Genomic DNA, 19,888 nt, shown 5'->3' on the forward strand with positions numbered 1-19,888 from the left:
GTTGATTTCGATGGGCGAGACTCCAACAAGAGAACTGCACAGCCTGACGGTACCTTGCTAGTGCCATATAAATGACACTGCAATCAACGCTGTACTAGGAAGCAGCAGCCGTCGGAGTCAACCCCATGAAGCATCCCAATTCCATGGACAAAATCATTTGGTCTTCAATGAATCCTCACCATTACAAAACTGACATGGAACACAAGGGTGGCCGATTTTAGAGGATATCGACATGGGGCACATGCAGACAGATGTGCGCAGATTCTAAGGGAGGCGTGGTTTAATTGTGAATTACCAAGATCTCTGTTCTCGTGTGGACAATTCTAACCTTAAATGTTGCATGTCCAATTTCCTGATTAGTTTTGTTTCCTCAATAGCCATAGTTTGCATACATATGATTAATAAATTTCTGAACTGTGAATTGCTCGTTAATTGCAGTTTTAAAATTGTTTCTAAATTTTTTGAAGAGTGCTGCATTATGCACACATCGTTTCCTCCACCACCAAAGGAGGACAGAGGTTATGTATTCACTTGTTTGTTTGTTTGTTTGTGAGCAGGACATCTCAAAAAGTTAAGGACTGATTCCCACAAACATGGTGGATAATTCACAAGCTTGGTTTGGTTTGGCAAACATGGTGTGACACGGACGATTTGATTGGATTTTGGTGACGGTGTGGATCCGATAATTTTCAAAGTAATTCTTCACAATTGAGAGGATAGGGCTAAAAACGTTCTTAAAAAGTTGTGGACAGATTACAACAAAACTTGGTGGACGAGTTAGGTAGGTAACATTACCAAGCTGATTGGATTTTGGTTCAGGTACGGATGCAGATCCGGCCTATCAGTGGGATACACAACGGAAACTGTTCAACCTTGTGGAGGTATGCTCTCTGTATGATCTCTACACAGTGCCGTTCTCGTTAATTATCCATTAAATTGTGCTTTTTATGACATTGTAAAGGATGGTTAGTTATTAAACAAGACTGAAAGTCTTAACAGCGGCGTAGTTGGGCTTGTTTGATATTTTAGTTGAAGAGGATAGTGACCTGAGAGGGGATACCAGTTAACAAATTATGTAAGTATTAATTTTTTTTGAAGTACTGCAAGTCTCTAAGCTGTCACCATTGGAAGTGAAGAGATTACATTGAGACGCATGATTTATTCTATATGTTTCGAGTCAACGATGAACCAGCCATACACCGCTTCAATCTCGAAACTTTGCAGTCACGACAAAGGGATTGCAGTGTTATGATTATATTTACTATATTATTATTATTATTATTATTATTAACGTTGTTATTATTATTATTATAAAAACGATAATACTGCATAAAGAAACCTGGACTAATTTGTGTGAAGCGGCCTGAAGGTGAGGCCTGTACATACTGTGTCATTGGAAGATCCCCAACGCCTATCCTTTCGATATTTGATGGTCATTTTAACAATCGGTGTGTTTATGTTTTACACAATGAAAAACGTAAAGGTAGAGCATGGCGATTGTGATATATGACAGGTTCAACGATATGTTCGGCCTGAACGGCAAAGGTATCAAAATGGCAGAGTGTGGAGTCAGCCGTTGTACGCCATAATGACATCACAGACGTAATCACATCATCCTGTCATGTGACCAGATCCTGAGCTCTGATTTGTGTACGTTTGAGGGGACATACATACATACATACATACATACATATTACATATACATACATACATACATACATACATACTGTTCTGGATGGCTTTGCCCTATGGGAATCACCCCAGATCAGTTAGAAATTACACAACAGCAAATGATCCTTAATATTGATTATTGAAAGAGTAACAGCAACCATCATTGTCAAAAACGAATCACTCATTTTTTTTTAATGTTGACTCACAAATACCTTGTGCGTCGATGAATGGAGGGATACCAGAAATTCCAGCGAGCCTGTTCCTTCTGCTCGTACTTCGCATGCCGTGCTTCAAATGCTTCGTCAGAGAGATCCTCCACCTGCACAATTTTAACATTCATGAACACTTCCCAAATCTAATAAATTACAAGTCCCTTCTTGAATAAACAAAGTGACAATGCACACAAATATACACGGGGAAGGGGAGGTCAAACAGAATGTTGACTTTTCATTTTCCTTCAATGCAGGTAAGCAATGAATGCTATCACCAGATCATAATGTGATGTCCAGTGCATTTTTGGCCACAGTAAATAAAAGCAGTCATCAATAGAATGAACGAGTGGGACAGTGTTTTGTCACTTATGGATGAAGGATCGAAAAACGGGCACACAATCTTCCATGAAGGAATGCACAACTCGTACTGCAAGAGTTGTCGACTTTCTCCATGAACATTTCTCTTAAGTGTCCAGACAGGCACTAGAGTCGAAGGATGTTGTCCACTTGTGGCTTGGACTTGAATCTATGCGATTATCATATATGGGGACATTTGATGGGTCAAGTCTTTACAAAAAGACCACAAACTTACGTGGAACCGAAGCTAAACGTTGTGGAATTATGCAACTCAATTGACGTGGACTTGTGTTTCAGTGATGAATCATTTTATTGGTCGGTTGAAGTGAGAGGGCCAGCTGACTTTATATTACCACCTTGGAAAGCAAAGTTTGTGGAGGAAACACTCCCTCCCTGAGACTGCATCTTAACAGAAGTTTTCCATTAAGCCCAAAAGAGTCGGGGATGAACTCAACTTCTCAAAGCATTCCACCAGCTGACCTACCCTGATTTTTTTTTTCTCCATATCAGCATCCCCTCTCATGTGTAGATTAGATGACTCGAGCATGCCTCCAGTTGCATTTGTTATGCAAAGCTACAACGAGGCGACAGCAAGTTCTGATCTGAAATTGATCAGATACCTGTCTGATAAATGGAATAAATCTTTCAATCCTGGCAAATCTCATTATAACCCTGTTGCTTCGAAGGATTGTCAAACAAACCCGGCGATTTCCCGAATCGACCACTAGAATAGGTTCAATCTCTCAAACCTCGAGGCCTTTTTATTTACATAGTTGCTTGAGAAAGAGCTAGAACACAAGACAGAACAACATGAAGCAGGGAAATGCACCAGCAGTAGAGTACACAGAAACAACGAGGGGCATTTGTTGGAAGATGGTGTGTTTGAATGTTTCTCTTCTTTCCACTGTGTTCTGTCATGGTCTGTGTTCCATCTCTTCCACGAGCCTCGACTTTGTCTACAAAAATAAATAAAACGGAACTGGGCCCAAGACACTGCCTTGTTTCACTCCAGCATTGACATGGTGAGGAAGTGAAAGGATCCCGTTGACAGCTATGCACCCAGCCGCCCACCACAAAAGGTTGCCTTTGATGCCATAAGTTGAGAGTTTGGACAACAAGGTGGGGTGCCAGATTATCAAATGATCAGAATATGTCCAGAAAAACGTCCCTAATCTCTTATCAGATTAATGGCCTCCATCCATTGTTAGAACAGCAGAAGCATGTCCATGGTGGAGTGAGCATGTCAGAAACCAAACTGATGGTCTGAGATCAGACCTTTGTAGAAAAGGACTTCATATAAATTCTGATGGATTCCATGACTTTTGTCATAATTTGAAGGAAGCTCATGGACCGACAAACAAAGAGGCTTTGTTTTTTTTTTTGTATGCAGGATTGAGGCTTGTGAAAGAGCTAACATTTATCACACAAAAAATCAAACGACACACAAAACATATAATAAGGGTAGCGGTAGACAAGATGGGGAGAGAAGGGGAAGCACAAACATAACATTTGAGAGCAGGACATCGAGAGAACTGTGAGGGAGGGGGCTTGGGAGGAGGAGGAGTGGGAAGGGGGGGGGAGGGGAGAGTGGGATAAGTCTAAAGCACAAGGACATTGCAAGGACTTCCAGGAAAGAAGTTGCAATTTCAAAAAAGTGGATCTGGGTTGAAATTAGCAGGGGTAGAAAAGATCAAGGTTTTGGATGGGGGAAGATAAGAGATGGTGGTGAACAGCTGTTTTAAAGACCTGGAGGGAGGAGTGGGATTGAAGGGAGTGGGAGAGTTTGTTTCAGAGGTGGGAGAAAAGAGGAATGAAGGAGTGAAGGTGAGCAGAGTCTTGATTTTGGCAGTTTAACCATAAGAGGGTTGCAGGCAGATATTGTGCGACCTGTAGGAATATTTGGGGGACAGAGCACAGATAGAGCTGGGGGAGCAAGGCCGGAGAGGAGTCGGTAGAAGACAGAAAGACCACCAACCTGCCTGCGGTGAGTAAGTGAAAGGCCCTCGGAGTTAGCTTCATCGCGGGAGATTCCAATGATTCTGAAAGCTTTGGTTTCAACAGCGTGAAGCCGAGCTCGGTGTGAGGCAGGAGCACCGGCCCAGAGGTGAGAACAGTATTCCATTGAGCTGCGGATGAAAGCCTTGTATGTGGTGAGGAGCTCAGGTGTGCCAAGGAAGGACTTCGCACGACGGAGGATTCCCAGTCGGCGATTGGCTTTGGTTGCCAGATTGGAAATGTGGTTTTCCCAGGAAAGATCATGGCAGATAGTGAGACCCAAAAGCTTGAGTGACAGAACTTCTTGGAGAGGATTGTTCAGAAAGTAGATGGGAGGGTTGTCCAGTCGGTCTTTTCGGAGAGACATAGTAAGAGTGTGGGATTTGTCAGGATTGAAAGACATGTTCCACTTGTTTGACCAGTCTGTGATTTTGTCCAGGTCTGCAGCGAGTGAGGAGGCTGCAGACTGCCGATCTGAAGGATGAGGAATGGAGCGGCAGAGAGTGGAGTCATCAGAAAGAGGTAGAGAGGATTTTCAAGAGAGTCAGAGATCATTGATGAAGACCAGAAAAAGCACGGTGGCCCAGAACACTGCCTTGGGGAAGTCAAGCCTGAACAGGAAGGGGAGATCAGAGAACCACATTCAGGGCCACACGTTGACTACGACTAGAGAGGAAGTCCGCAAGCCATGCGTGGAGATTTCCCTGGATACCAAAGGAGAGTTTGTTGAGCAGAGCGGGGTGCCAGCCGTATCGAAGGCACGTGATATGTCAAGGGAGACAGCTCTAATTTCCTGTTTGGCTTTGAGGACCTCCATCCATTGTTGAGACAGCAGAAGCAGCATGTCCAGAGTAGAGTGGCCTGGTCTGAAACCAAATTGATGGTCAGAGATCAGGCCATTGGAGAAGAGGAAAGATTTGATATCCGAAGCAATGATGGATTCCATGACTTTGCTCCATGATTTCACTTTGTTTGTTTTATTATGTTTATGTTTGTTTTGTTTGCTTTGTTTTACACCATTATTGTATTAACCAGTAGGTAGGCTGAGATCTACCTCAACAGAAATTGACCATGAGCAAACGATAAGTTGAACAGAGCAGAACGAAGAAACGTCGATGCTTCAACGAAAAATCAGAACTACCCACAGCGAATAAAGCCTTTGGTCATAGCTAAATTTAGTACTGGTCCCTCTGATTGGTTAGAGCCTCAGCATCACATCTATCTCGTGGAAATTGTGGAAGCTTGAACTCTCAATATTTTGGCATCTCCAGCAATGAAGACAAATCACATGACCTGTGGTCTCATCACAGATAGGTTGGTGAGCTCCGCTTTTTATTGCCTCTCTTCAAATCTAGCTCCCTCTGTTCTCTGACAAGGAATGCACAGTAACCCCCTTCTTGCTGATAACACAAAATCCAGGCTTATTACACACTTCAACTTTTACATCTGGTTTGTGGAACCACCTTCTTCTGTTCAATTACACTCTTCCTTACAGGACTGCAAACATGCATTCACTTGCTTGTGTGCAACTGTGGCCCGACTTTCAGTTTGTTGCCTTTTTATCACCAGTTACCTCGGTCTTTAACGAGCCTCATTCTTGCATCTATAAAAATGGTGTGCTTGTGCATGTGCACAAGGAAATACAAGGTGGAACAGAGTATAATGGGGTGGACACTTATTTAACCAAGATGTTCTAGTTTTGTATTTTTAATTAATCTTCTGAAATTTGTAGAATTTGTTTTTCACTTGGAAGTTGTGGGTTACGATATAATCTATATAATAATAGCGTAAGGAATCGACTTTGTTATCCCTTTTACGCCGCACCCAGTGACCCGATTCCCACGGCACTAATGGATTTACGATCTACGAACCGCGCTCTTTGTTTATCACGTACAGTCATACTCGAAAAATCTGAATTAGCCGACGTTGGGGCCCAAAAGCATCCGATTAACTGCCGATACGACGCCATCTTACGACGCCATCGTATTGGCGTCTGCTGGGTGAAGGCGAAGCAAGCCGTCCGCTGATTGGACAGGCGAAGGCGACAGCAAGCCGTCCACTGAGTGGACAATCCCAGAGTGGTGCTATGCCGATTCATATTACGAATCCATTCATTTTTCAAAAGTATATCATAGCGTTGTCATTTAAGTAGATTGCAATAAATACATTGTTCATATATGCACTCTTCATTCTCATCTTTCTTCCTAACTCTTACTCGGACAAGCAAATCCCCTATGCCATCCATAATGGTACACTCTATCCATACACCACATCCTCCCTTCCGTGGATGTTCCATGGGTTTCGGCTAGTCTATATAATAATACTGTAAGGACTCGACTTTGTTATCCCCTTTACGCCGCACCCAGTGACCCGATGCCCACGGCACTAATGGATTTACGATCTACGAACCGCGCTCTTTGTTTATCACGTACAGCCATACTCGAAAAATCTGAATTAGCCGACGTTGGGGCCCAAAAGCATCCGATTCACTGCCGATACAACTCCATCTTACGACGCCATCGTATTGGCGTCTGCTGGGCGAAGGCGAAGCGAGCCGTCCGCTGATTGGACAGTCGAGTGGTGTGAACATGGGTGGTGTGAACCAAATGGTCTTTTTATTCCCTTGAACATTTACATTAGGATATATAAGGAAACGTGTTTATCGTCATTTTAATAAAGTTAAATGGAGTGACGTTGCGATACTCGGGGTGCGTTGCATAAATCCTCGTAACTCAGAGAGGTGTAGCAGGTGGCGAGACGTAAGGAAGCTTAAAGATAACGAGCTGAAAACAGACGAACGATATGTCAATCTCTTTCTACACCGAACGGAAATAAAAGTATGAGAGCGGGAAGGCATGGCCTGAGCACTTCGAGCAGAGAGGACTGATTGGACTTAACTTAAAGAGAAAAAATTGGAGCTTAACGGAAGAAGAAGATCCCATGAGCGCTGCCGTTACTTATCGAGGTGTGTTGAGGTCTGAAGAGGTGAGCTGGTTTCTAGGAGCGATTTGCACCTTTTTACTGTTTGAGGTGAGTTCGGTTCGTGTTTTGTGACTCGTAGATTTATTAATCAAAACACGGTCACAGTGGCGTCAGGCACTGTGACCGTGTATGTGACTCATATTCGCGATTACCACAGAAGCACATCGACGGGGAGTATCTATATAATAATAGCGTAAGGACTCGACTTTGTTATCCCTTTTACGCCGCACCCAGTGACCCGATGCCCACGGCACTAATGGATTTACCATCTATCCCCTATGCCATCCATAATGGTACACTCTATCCATACACCACATCCTCCCTTCCGTGGATGTTCCACGGGTTTCGGCTAGTCTATATAATAATAGCGTAAGGACTCGACTTTGTTATCCCTTTTACGCCGCACCCAGTGACCCGATGCCCACGGCACTAATGGATTTACGATCTACGAACCGCGCTCTCTGTTTATCACGTACAGCCATACTCAAAAAATCTGAATTAGCCGACGTTGGGGCCCAAAAGCATCCGATTAACTGGCGATACGACGCCATCTTACGACGCCATCGTATTGGTGTCTGCTGGGCGAAGGCGAAGCAAGCCGTCCGCTGATTGGACAGTCGAAGGCGACAGCAAGCCGTCCACTGAGTGGACAATCCTGAGCATGCATTTTTGCCGGTGTCGTCGATCGCGGTGTACGCTAACCTCATCAGGTCGGCTTACCATTATCCCAAACATTGTTTATCCAGAAGTTTTAAAATAATTTCAACCTCTGATACTGCGTTCACTGTATTATATTCCTACTGCTCTGCCTTGACATTGACGCTTACCAATGCGCCAGTATGGGGCTAATTCCAGTCGATTTACTAATCCGTTCATTTTTTAAAAGTCTATGGTTCTACTGCTGTTCCTTTCCATTCACACATACCACTGCGCCAGTGTGGCCAGAGTGGTGCTGTGCCGATTCCTATTACGAATCCATTCATTTTTCAAAAGTATATCGTAGCGTTGTCATGTAAGTAGATTGCAATAAATACGTTGTTCATATACGCACTCTTCATTCTCATCTTTCTTCCTAACTCTTACTCGGACAAGCAAATCCCCTATGCCATCCATAATGGTACACTCTATCCATACACCACATCCTCCCTTCCGTGGATGTTCCACGGGTTTCGGCTAGTATGTAAATAAAGGTGGAAAAAGTCTGATTTAATGAAATTTAATTCCAGGCTAAAAGGCAACAAAAGGTGAAAATTTGAAAAGGGGTGAGATCGGCACTGTATGTATATTCGTGACCAAATTGTCTTCTTCTTCAAATATATATATAAAAGTGAAAAACATGGTCCATGAAGCCGTGAGCCGGTGAAGCCGTGTGACTATATATCAATTAATGACGTACCGGTACTGTTTGAACATCGGTTGCATCCTGTCTATTCATTAGGTACTGTTGGAATATACCTTTCAACCCTTTAGACTGCTGAGACCCCTTGGGCTTAGATCTTTGAAGACCCTTTAAATCCCCTAAGATCCTCAACACGACAAAGACCCCTGAAGACCCTTAAAACCCAAAACACCCTGAAGACCCTTAAAACCCAAAACACCCTGAAGACCAAAAATACCCCGAAGACCAAAAATACCCCAAAGACCAAAAATACCCCAAAGACCAAAAAGACCCCGAAGACCAAAAAGACCCCGAAGACCGAAAAGGCCCAAAAGACCCCAAATAACCAAAATACCCCCAATGAACCAAAATACCCCAAATAACCAAAAGATCCCAAAGAACCAAAAGACCCCAAAGAACCAAAAGACCCCAAAGAACCAAAATACACCAAAGAACCAAAATACACCAATGAACCAAAATACACCAAAGACACAAGATCGGGGGCTCTATTGCGTACATGACCAAACAAACCCTTGGTCCAAGCGCGTATGCAAGGCTGAGTGGAGATTGAACTAGCCGTTTTCAAATCTATAATTATCAGATGTACATATAGTACTCGGAGAATTGCCTTATTATTAGGTTATTTCTGCGAAATAACCTCAGAGTAGGTCACTGTGTCTGGCAGTATGTATGTATGTTAACATTTGACTAAAACATCTCCTCGCAAACTAACCGACCGATATGGACCAAATTTGGCACGATGCGATGCATCAGGATAGCAAGTTCTCATGGAGTTGTGCTCCTGTCCGGACGTGCCCCCATTTGGGGGGGGGGGGGTAAAGGGAGGGGGAGGGCTCCCCAAATATTGGTATTTCATTCAAAAATCTTCCCAGAAACCGACAGCCGGATCCAGACCAAACTGGCCATGCAGCATCATGACCATGCCCTATCCTTAAGGTGTTCTCTCCATGGCTGTATCTCTCCTGAAAATTGGGACCAGGGGGTGGGGGAGTGGTGTGGGGGGGGGGGGGCATGGGCTCCCTCTCCTAATCCCTTATATTCACTGAAACATATTTTCCTCACAAATTACATGACCGACATGGACCAAATTTGGTACGATACATCAGAACAATAAGGTCACATGGGGATGTGTTCCCCATCCGGTTCCACCCCCTACAGGAAGCTGAAAAGGGGGTTTCACCTCAAATTCAGGTAATATATTTTAAAATATTCTCAAAGCATGGGGGGTTAAAACGGCAGTCGCCCAAGGGGTTATTTATTTCTTATAGTGGGATGCTGTTCAACCTGCTCCGCTGCAACGCTTCATTTCCCCAAGAGTTGATTTGTATCATTTTTGTGACTTGACTGCAAATGTAATCGCTGTTTTTTTCATTTATGGAATGAGCAATTTGAATTCCTTGCAAAGACAAACTGAAATTGAAGATCTGAGTGGAAGAAGTACTCAAGTCACACTCTGGGGCAAAGTGAGGTCGAACCAGGAACTCTATCTACAGCATGGTAACAAGCCAAATCTAATACTCCACATGTATATGCAAAGAACTATTCTTTCATTATTCATATGGAAAGTGGAAGAGTAAGGGGGGTGAGTGGGGATCAAAAATGTCAACATTCTTACAAATATATGGCTAGTTCACTTAGGTGGTGTGTGAGTTCATCAAACATACCTCATCATCGACTCCATCCTCTTCAGGTTTTGCTTTTATGTCCATCAACTTCCAACTAAAAAAAATGAGTCAGACAAAATACCTTCGCAAGAACAGTCATCCTCTCCAGCAACATAGGATACACTTATTAAATTGTGGCCCACGCCACAACAGGTGATCTTGCACTTTACACCAAATCAAGGAAATAATAACGGTCTAAAGACAACTGTGTGGGACGCCTACAAGTAAAACATTCAATGCAAGTGGATACTATTACTTGTCAGAGTTGTTGCAGTTGAATAAGTACTTTTGGGACGGTTTTCTATTTTGTATGAAAAAAAATTCCAACATTGGAAGTGCATGTTGAACTAATAATGGGATAATTGTACAATAATTGGGCACCACTAGCAAGTTAGATGGTTAGGTTAGGAAGGGTTAATGGGGGCAATAAAGATCATGGGTAAGAATGGGGGAATGACACGAGGTGGCAGCACACTGCCTTTCCTGAAGCCTTGGATGAAAGAGTAGGAAAGAATGGCCTCTGGAAGGTGGTTCCATAGACGAGAGATGCGAAGAACGTGTTTGTGGTGCGTTGACAGCGTAGTTATATTGAGTTTGACCAGTTGGAGGTTACTGCAAGAACACATGCAAGCTGGAGAGAGGGAGAGGAAGGGGGAGAGGCAGGGGAACGGGAGGGGTGGGGGGAGGGGGGGGGATGGAGAACGAGAGGAAGAGGAAGAGGAAGAGGGAGAGTGAGAGTGAGAGTGAGTGAGAGCGAGAGGGAGAGTGAGAGTGAGAGGAGGAGGGAGAGTGAGAGGAGGAGGGAGAGTGAGTGAGAGTGAGAGCGAGAGCGAGAGCGAGAGGGAGAGGGAGAGGGAGAGGGAGAGGGAGAGAGAGCGAGAGCGAGAGCGAGAGGGAGAGGAAGAGTGAGAGTGAGAGGAGGACGGAGAGTGAGTGAGAGTGAGTGAGAGAGCGAGGGAGAGCGAGAGGGAGAGCGAGAGGGAGAGGGAGAGGGAGAGGGAGAGGGCGAGGGAGAGCGAGAGGGAGAGGGAGAGAGAGCGAGAGCGAGAGGGAGAGCGAGAGCGAGAGGGAGAGGGAGAGGGAGAGGGCGAGCGAGAGGGAGAGCGAGAGGGAGAGGGAGAGAGAGAGAGGGAGAGAGAGGGAGAGGGAGAGCGAGAGGGCGAGGGAGAGGGAGAGGGCGAGGGAGGGCGAGCGAGAGGGAGAGGGAGAGAGAGCGAGAGGGAGAGCAAGAGGGAGAGCGAGAGGGAGAGCGAGAGGGAGAGCGAGAGGGAGAGGGAGAGGGAGAGGGAGAGCGAGAGGGAGAGGGAGAGGGAGAGCGAGAGGGAGAGGGAGAGAGAGATAGAAAACAGACAGACAGACCGACCAACCTGTTTGTGATGTGAAAGAAAGAGCTTATGTTTCGGCATCATCGCAGGAGATTCCAATGACGCTGAGAGCTTCACATTCCACAGAATTCACGAGACATGGATGTGAATGTGATGCCAGGGCACCAATCTTGAGGAGAACAGTACTTAATTGAGCTACTGACAAAGGCCTTGTAGATCGTCAGTCGCTCTGATTTTCGAAGGAAAGACTTAGATCGACGGAGGATGTTCAGCTTTACTATGTCGTTGACACAGAAGAGGGCATGGCTGATGGTGAGGCCTAAACCTTAGAAACGATCTCTTCCATTGGAGGACAATGCAAATAGATGTAGCAAAGTCTTTCCTGGGAAAATCAGAGCGAATCACAGTCTACAAGGCCTTCGTCCATAGCTCATGGAGTACGACTCTCCCTGAGGGGGATGGTGCTCCAGCGTCACACTCATCTCTCTTGGATTATGTGGAATCTAAAGTTCTCGACATTATTGGAATGCCATACAGCAAGGACGGAGGACAAGGGCTGGTGCCTTCGCAACACAGCAAGATCAGGGCTTTTGACTGCCTCTTCTCCGATATTGCTGCCTCTGCTCTCTCAGTCCTCGAAACATCCCCAGCAACTCCAGGATGCAAGTTTTTGCACTAACCCCCTCCTCTTTAACTTCTAAAATAAAGGATGACTGAACAACCTAACTTCTTTGTTCATCGTTTATCCCGTCTATGGAACCACATTGCAGAGGCTATATATTCCCACTCTTCTGTCTCGGCCTTAAAAAGAAGGCAGTGCACTGCCAAGTCATCTTATCTTCCACAACTCCAATGTTGGCCCATTATCTTTATAACCCCCATCAACCCCATTAACCCATCGTAACCAACCCCTTACATGCTTTGTTTCATCGTTTCCTGCACTCCTCCCTTGTTTTCCTGTTCTTCGTTCCCTTTCATCATAAGAGAACATAATGATCAATGTTTTGTGAAATTTAGGAGAGCGCTCACATGCATTACATGCGCTCACAACCAATGAGCCCACCCCCCTGGACAGTGAGAGAAGGGGTTTTGCAATAGCTTCTTTTTTTGTGTCAGTGTGTCTGCCCATGCCATAACTTTTTCCATTTGGGTTTTTTTGTTTTGTTTTTTTTTACATCAAATTTTCAGTAAATCCTTGTCATGAGAATATTGAGAAAACTTACTAATAATTGGGTCAAAATGTCAAAGGGCAAAGTCACAGTAAGTACAAATAAACCTTAGCCCGTCCACCACACAGCATGAGACAGACCAGTTTTGTAACCACTTTTGTGTTTATTTATTTAGTAACCTAACATAGAGAGTAACCCTGTTTTAGGACCGGCAGAGAAGATAACTGAGAAGGAAGTTGAGGAAGCGATAAAAGCAATGAAGGGTAGAAAAGCGGGAGGGCCGACGGGAGTTGTGGGAGATATGTTGAAGGCAGCGGGAAGTTGGGGTGTGAAGAGAATGACAGAGATCTGTAATCTGGTGGTGAAAGAAGGCCGCATTCCAGTGGATTGGGAACTGAGTACCCTCGTCCCTCTATACAAGGGGAAAGGTGACCCTCTGGAGTGTGGCTCGTACCGAGCGATAAAGTTATTGGAGCATGGAATGAAGGTATTGGAAAGGGTGTTGGAGAGGAGGATAAGGAAGAAAGTGAAGATCGACGAAATGCAGTTTGGATTCATGCCAGGAAGAGGAACGACAGACGCGCTTTTCATTGTGAGGCAGTTGCAGGAGAAGTACATGGAGAAGAGGAAGAAGTTGTTTCTTGGGTTTGTTGATCTGGAGAAAGCATTCGATAGGGTACCACGCAAAGTATTGACATGGGCATTGAGGAAGTTAGGAGTGGAGGAATGGTTGATCAGAGTAGTGATGGCAATGTACAAAAGAGCGCGCACAGCTGTAAGGACGAAGGACGGGAACAGTGGTGAGTTTGAGGTGAAGGTGGGAGTGCATCAGGGGTCGGTACTAAGTCCATTACTATTTGTAGCTGTGATGGAGGTGCTGGCTCAGAACGTAAAGGAGGGTTTACCGTGGGAGTTGTTGTATGCAGATGATCTGGTGTTGATTGCGGAAAGTATGGATGGACTGAAGGAAAAGATGACCACGTGGAAGGAATGTATGGAGACAAAAGGTCTGAAGGTGAATATCGGAAAGACGAAGGTGATGGCAAGTGGTAAAGCATGTGGTGAGGTGGAAAGAACTGGGAAGTGGCCCTGTGCTGTGTGTAGGAAGGGTGTCGGAGTGAACTCCATTCAATGTACAATGTGCGCTGAGTGGGTTCATCAAAAATGTAGTGGTCTGAGAGGGTCATTAACCAGTGTGGCAGCTACATTCAAATGTAAGGTGTGCACAGAGGGAGCTGCAGATGGAGGAAATGTTGAGTTGGATCTTGGAGATGGCGTGAAGCTGGAAGGTGTGAAAACATTTTGCTACCTCGGAGACATGCTGAATGGAGAAGGTGGATCAGACTCGGCAACGGTTGCTCGAGTGAGATGTGCATGGAAGAAGTTTCGGGAACTGGGTGGCGTGCTGATGATGAGGGGAGTGTCGTTGAAGCTGAAGGGAAAGGTGTATGCTGCATGTGTGAGAAGTGTTATGATTTATGGGAGCGAGACATGGGTAATAAACGTAGAGCAGCAACGAAGGTTGGAAAGGGTGGAAATGCGAATGGTTCGGTGGATGTGTGGAGTATCGTTGAGAGAGAGGAAGACAAATGATGAATTGCGAAAGATGATGGGAATAGAGCCTGTGATTGATGCTGTGAAGAGGAACAGGTTGAGATGGTTTGGTCATGTGTTGAGGAAGGATGAAAGTGACTGGTTGAGAAGAGTGATGGAAATGAATGTAGAAGGAAGCAGAGGACGGGGAAGACCGAAAAAGACTTGGCTAAAGATGGTGGAAGAAGAAATGCGGGCAAGGGGGTTAACAAGGAGAGATGCAGAAAATAGGGCAAAATGGAGAAGATTGTCATGGGGACCGCAAGGCTAACCCCCGCTCTAGCAGGGAAAATGGCCTTTAAAATGCATGTTGTTGTTGTTGTTGTTTTGTGTTTATTTATTTACTTACCATTTGAGCTTCAGTGTGTCTGTCCAATCCATAACTTTACTTTACATTTGAGCTTTGCTCATCAAATTTTCAGCAAACCTTTATAATGAGTATATGGAGAACAGCAACTAATACAATTTTACCTTTTTAAAGTTGATTTTTTCAAGTGTATCATAGTTCGACTGCAAAGCAGACGTGGACAGGCTTTGCATTTCGAGATGCTTTCTAGTTGTGTTTTTTTTTTTCATTACAGATTTATTCATAAAATGATTCCAATGTGGCCCCAATACTGCACTTACACTAGGGAAAAATGCATAGTAAAAGTCAGCTGAAGGGCTTGTAAGGCAGACACACCTTGGTGTGAGGATTTCCTTGTACTGTATTTTCTCCACACGTGCCGTCGTTGCCATGGACAAAGGGATAACAATATTGTTGATGTCAAATGAGCTCTCCCCACGACGCTTCCGCTGAGAGCTCTGTGATGACCAAACAATCCATGATGCACCGAATGCAACCAAGGAAATAGAAAGATACGTTGTGATTAGAAAAAATAAAATCCATACTGGGAAATATAACGAATATAAAAAGGTACACTTTTCTAAAAAATAAACAATGGAAGGACAAATATAACGGTCATAAGTGTTGTTTTTAAGGACTAAATAAATGCTGGACCTCTATTATATTAAAGGGAGATATTTGAATTGAATTGCTTGTGAAGTCCGCTGCAAGTTGTACTGCCTTAATACTCTTAAATTTGGTTTACCATACCCAAGATGGGTAAACCGATAATATTGACAAACTTAGCAATGGCTGACTGACTGGCATGCGTTGCAAAAATTGAGAATGCAGCAAAAGTGCATTCATTAATCTAACAAGAGATGGGTATGTGGCTAACTATGGAATTGGCAAGCGCATTGAACAGTGAAATAAAAACCAGAGAAAAGCAAACCGTTTAATGAGGACACACAACATTTTGCTCCCGACGAGTTACAAAAAAAGAACTAACCACCAAAATAACGATACACCATTGGGACATTTGTAGCGACTTAATCAACTCATTTCTTAGGACGAACAATGTGCTCCTCCATAGGATAAGTGGGCTAGCAAAAAAACAAACAAACAACAAATCAAACAGAAGCAACCCCAAAAAAAAAAAATCACGAGTCGTAAACAAAACTAAAAGAATGGAAACACAAGGGGCTGAAAAAATTCGCCTTGACTCAACTTGACTTGACCATCTCATTTAGTGAACTGCAGGACAAAGGTCTCCCTCAACAAGCTCTATTCTGTTCTAATCCTTTCAATATGTGGCAAATGTATTCGGGGAATTTTTTTTTCAATTTCATCTCACCATCTGATTCTTGGTCTATCTACTTCTTCTGGGCCTTCTTTATTGATTTATTTCACATGATCTTTGGCTCGTAGTGGAAAACACAACACAACACAGCACAACACAGCACAGCACAGCACAGCACAGCACAGCACAACACAACACACACACGACAAGGTTGGGGAACGTTCTGTCACCTTCCTGGGGTAGTCTAGGTACCAGCGACGTCACAAAAATATCACTGCTTTTCTCACCGCACTCACTGGGGCATTTACGAAGGAGGAAATTCCTCACCCCCAAGGATGCCAATCCATGGGAATTGTTCGTGCTCCTAACATTTTAAATGCAGAATGTCAAGTTACCGTGCCCCCACTCCCCTCATTTTCTGGGGGTGTGCTGTGCCAGCCACTGTTGCAATGGCCCTTACCAGCGAGCTTGTACTCATTTTGCCGACCTCAGAAGGATGACAGGCTGAGTCGACCTGCCTGGTGTTAATTCAATGGCATGACAGGGGGATGAACTCAAGACCCGAGGATCTCAAGCCAGCCACCTTAACCATTAAGCCAACACCAAGCATCAGGAAAGAGGAATTCTTGGAAATCAAGTCAGAAACAGAAAAGACGAGATCAACATTTAGTCCGACATTCATTTTTGTAGTCTTTGGGACGATATCAGTGAAAAGCTAGCTGCTATGGCCAGTATGCATGAGTAACTGCATTTTAAGATCGACATTGGTAAATGAATATAAATTAATGATTAAAATCCATTCTTACATGATATAAATTTGATGTTACATGGATATGTGAAACTCAAGGGATGATAGAAGTGATGTTATGAGCTGATTTTGACTGTGGAGGGCAGTATTGCATTGGAAACGGCTAAATGGAAAGTGCCAAAAGATTCTCGCTTTGTCAAAGATTGAAGGTCCCTGCACCAACTAGAATCATATTGAATAGAAGATCCAGGATCGTTCTGTGGTGCTATAGAAGCCCGAGAAGCGGTATCGGCAGCAAGGAATGTGAAACGACAGTCTCCGTGCTCGATTTAACTCGTGAAGTTGGATAAGTGAACAAAGTTTCATTATCCGAAGTTGTTTGTGGATGCCTTGCAAAGTTGTTTGTGAGAGTAGAGAGATCGTGTTTCCTGACTCTCCTGAGGGTAGACAAACTTGTTCCGAGCTTTGTGAAACCAATTGAGATTGCCTCTTGGAAGGCAAATACAACGGAAGGCAAAGGCAAGTTGTTTCAGCGCAACTGCCTCACCACAAGAATCCGTGTACCATGGACGGGAGGAAGGGTATGACAACTGAAGACGAGATGGGATAAATCTGTGCATGAGAGAGAGCAGTTAACTTTGGAAGAATTCCCAGGAAGAGTTGATGTCAGAGGCAGTAGAAATGTGAGACCAGTCCAGATGATTGATGGCTGCTTGAAGACCGTGCCAGTCGGCCTGAGTGAAATGCCACACTCGTCGACGCTGAGGAGGCTCTCTGAGAATGGCCAGAGAGATGTCCACTTTAACAAGCAAATTATCAGAAGAACCGATTGGAGCAGAAGAAGAGCAGCAGACATTTGCAGGGAAGTTTGTCATAACCGACATTTGCAGGGAAGTTTGTCACAACCAAGTCCAGAAGAGAAGACGCTCCGTTGACCGAGATCCAGGTCGGGAAATTCACAGATTGTGGCCGTCAGTTGGTCGCAGAAGTCCTTTGCTGAGGTGCCGTGGCTGGTGAGAGAGGTACCCACACCCAGCCAGCTGGAATGATGACAGTTGAAGTCGCCACATATGAGGAAGAGAGAGTTGAGATGAGTGGATATAAGTTGGCCCATGTTGTCAGACAGCGAGATGTCATTTGCGTCATCATTGTTTGGAGGACGGTACAGAACACATGTGGACAAAAGGTGGGAGCGAAGGGGAAGCCGTAGCCAGAGGTACTCCTGGGGGTGAGGTGGAGAGAGTGCAGTGCAGGGCGAGTGAGGAAGAGAGTTTTTGATAAAGACAGCTACCCCACCACCAGGACGAGGCTCAGGTCTATTACTCGTCCTCCTCAATGTTGGCCTCTTACTTGTCCCTTCGCTCCTGCCTGGCATGGCTCTAAGGTACTCCGCCGCAAGGCTTCTTCTGCTCAATACTCACTCCACCCCATCATGCATCTCTGCACTCTGCAATCAAATCCCACGGACTCCTGCGACGACCCAGATACATTCAGAGGCTCCGGTTGTAAGTTTGTTTATTTACAAACAGGTCACTTCATTCCCGTACTCTGGTCGGCTCAGCGCACTCCCACTCATCGTCCCAGCGCACATGGTCACAGCAACGCACACGATCGCACCTCCTGTCTGCAAACCCTGGCTAAATCACCTGAGTTCATCACCACCGTACAAAGCAACATCAAGCTCACCCTGTTCAATACCCGGGCCCTCAACAACAAAAGCCTCATCCTGAACGACGACATTCTGGAAAATAAACTGGACTTTCTCTGTCTCACTGAAACCTGGCAACAACCTCTGGACTACTTCTCACTCAACCTCACTACACCCAATGGATATTCTTACATCAATAAACCACGCTCGGAGGGCCGAGGTGGTGGAATTGCCGTAATTCACCGACAGGACATCAAGACCAGCCTCATCTCCATCTCTTCTGCTCCATCATTTGAACACCTGGCTTTTAAACTCTCTGGTCACACAGTCAGTCATGGCTGTCGTCTACCGCCCTCCCAAACCACACCCATCATTCCTGTCTGACTTCTCCTACTTTCTGACCCAGCTCTGTTCCCTCTCCCCCTCCTCGGTGATTTCAATATCCACATGGACTCCACATGGACTCCACAATAACCACTGACCACTGATTTACTCACCTGCTTTAACCTCACTCAACATGTTAACTTTCCTACCCATAACCGTGGGCACATTCTGGACCTTGTCTGCTCTACTGGATTAATTTTGCACCATCTCTCTGGCTCCGACCTCACCCTCTCTGACCACTTAGCCATCACTATGACCATCAACATCCCCACCCCAGCACCAAGGCATTATCGCACTATCAACTTCCGTAAGCTAAACGCTCTTTCACCGACCTCATTCTCATCCACCCTCTCTGAAAAAATGTCCACTTCTCCCTTCGTTGACCTCTACACCCCTTCTGACCTCACTGACTACTACAACCACACTCTCTCCTCCTGCCTTGACCAACTTGCGCCTATAAAAAACCAAAACAGTTTCTTTCACCCATTCTGCTCCCTGGTTTGCCCCTGAACTCCACCTGATGAAAACTCGTGCTCGCCAACTTGAAAGACTCCGCAATAAAACAGGTCTCACAATTCACTCCCAAGCCTATAAGGACCACCGACAACACTACAAAGATGCCCTCTCCCGCGCCCGCTCCGCCTACTACTCTCAAATTATCCACTCTGGCTCTGGAAACCCAAAACCACTCTTCTCTACAATAAACAAACTCCTCAGCCCCCTGGACACCACCAACCAGTCATTCACAGTAGACAACTGCATCTCCTTCCTTTCATTCTTCCAAAGCAAAATTGACAACTACAGCAGCTTAACCACCACCGCACCTACTCCCCCTCAAACCACCTGCCCCCCCCCCTTATCCTGCCAACCCCTGTCTCAGTTCTCCCCAGTCTCCCCTACTGACCTCTCTGAACTCCTCATAGGAATGAAAACTGCCACCTGCACTCTTGACCCCATCCCCTCCAGCTTTGTCAAGGCCTCCCTTCCTGCTCTCTCTCCACTTATCACTGCAACAATAAACTCCTCCCTGTCTACAGGCATCGTCCCACCATCCCTCAAAATTGCTGCTGTTACCCCCATTCTGAAAAAACCTGGACTCAACCCCGACACCCTAAA

The 19,888-nt window shown here is 45.1% G+C and overlaps 1 protein-coding gene across 6 annotated transcripts in view; it reads right to left on the minus strand.

The window, feature by feature from the left end:
* LOC137428973 (KAT8 regulatory NSL complex subunit 1) overlaps nucleotides 1-19,888 on the minus strand; it is a 241,691-nt gene that overhangs the window by 27,255 nt on the left and 194,548 nt on the right. For all 6 annotated transcript variants that reach the window (XM_078780889.1, XM_068118907.2, XM_068118909.2 and 3 more), the window contains 3 exons: nucleotides 15,050-15,171; nucleotides 10,281-10,335; nucleotides 1,884-1,990 (listed from right to left, as the gene is read on the minus strand). In XM_078780889.1, coding sequence (XP_078637015.1) covers nucleotides 1,884-1,990; nucleotides 10,281-10,335; nucleotides 15,050-15,171 — 284 coding nt within the window. The remainder of the gene's footprint in view (nucleotides 1-1,883; nucleotides 1,991-10,280; nucleotides 10,336-15,049; nucleotides 15,172-19,888) is intronic.

Source organism: Myxine glutinosa, chromosome 6, assembly GCF_964187855.1.
Source record: "Myxine glutinosa chromosome 6, kmMyxGlut1.1, whole genome shotgun sequence".
Lineage (NCBI taxonomy): Eukaryota > Metazoa > Chordata > Myxini > Myxiniformes > Myxinidae > Myxine > Myxine glutinosa.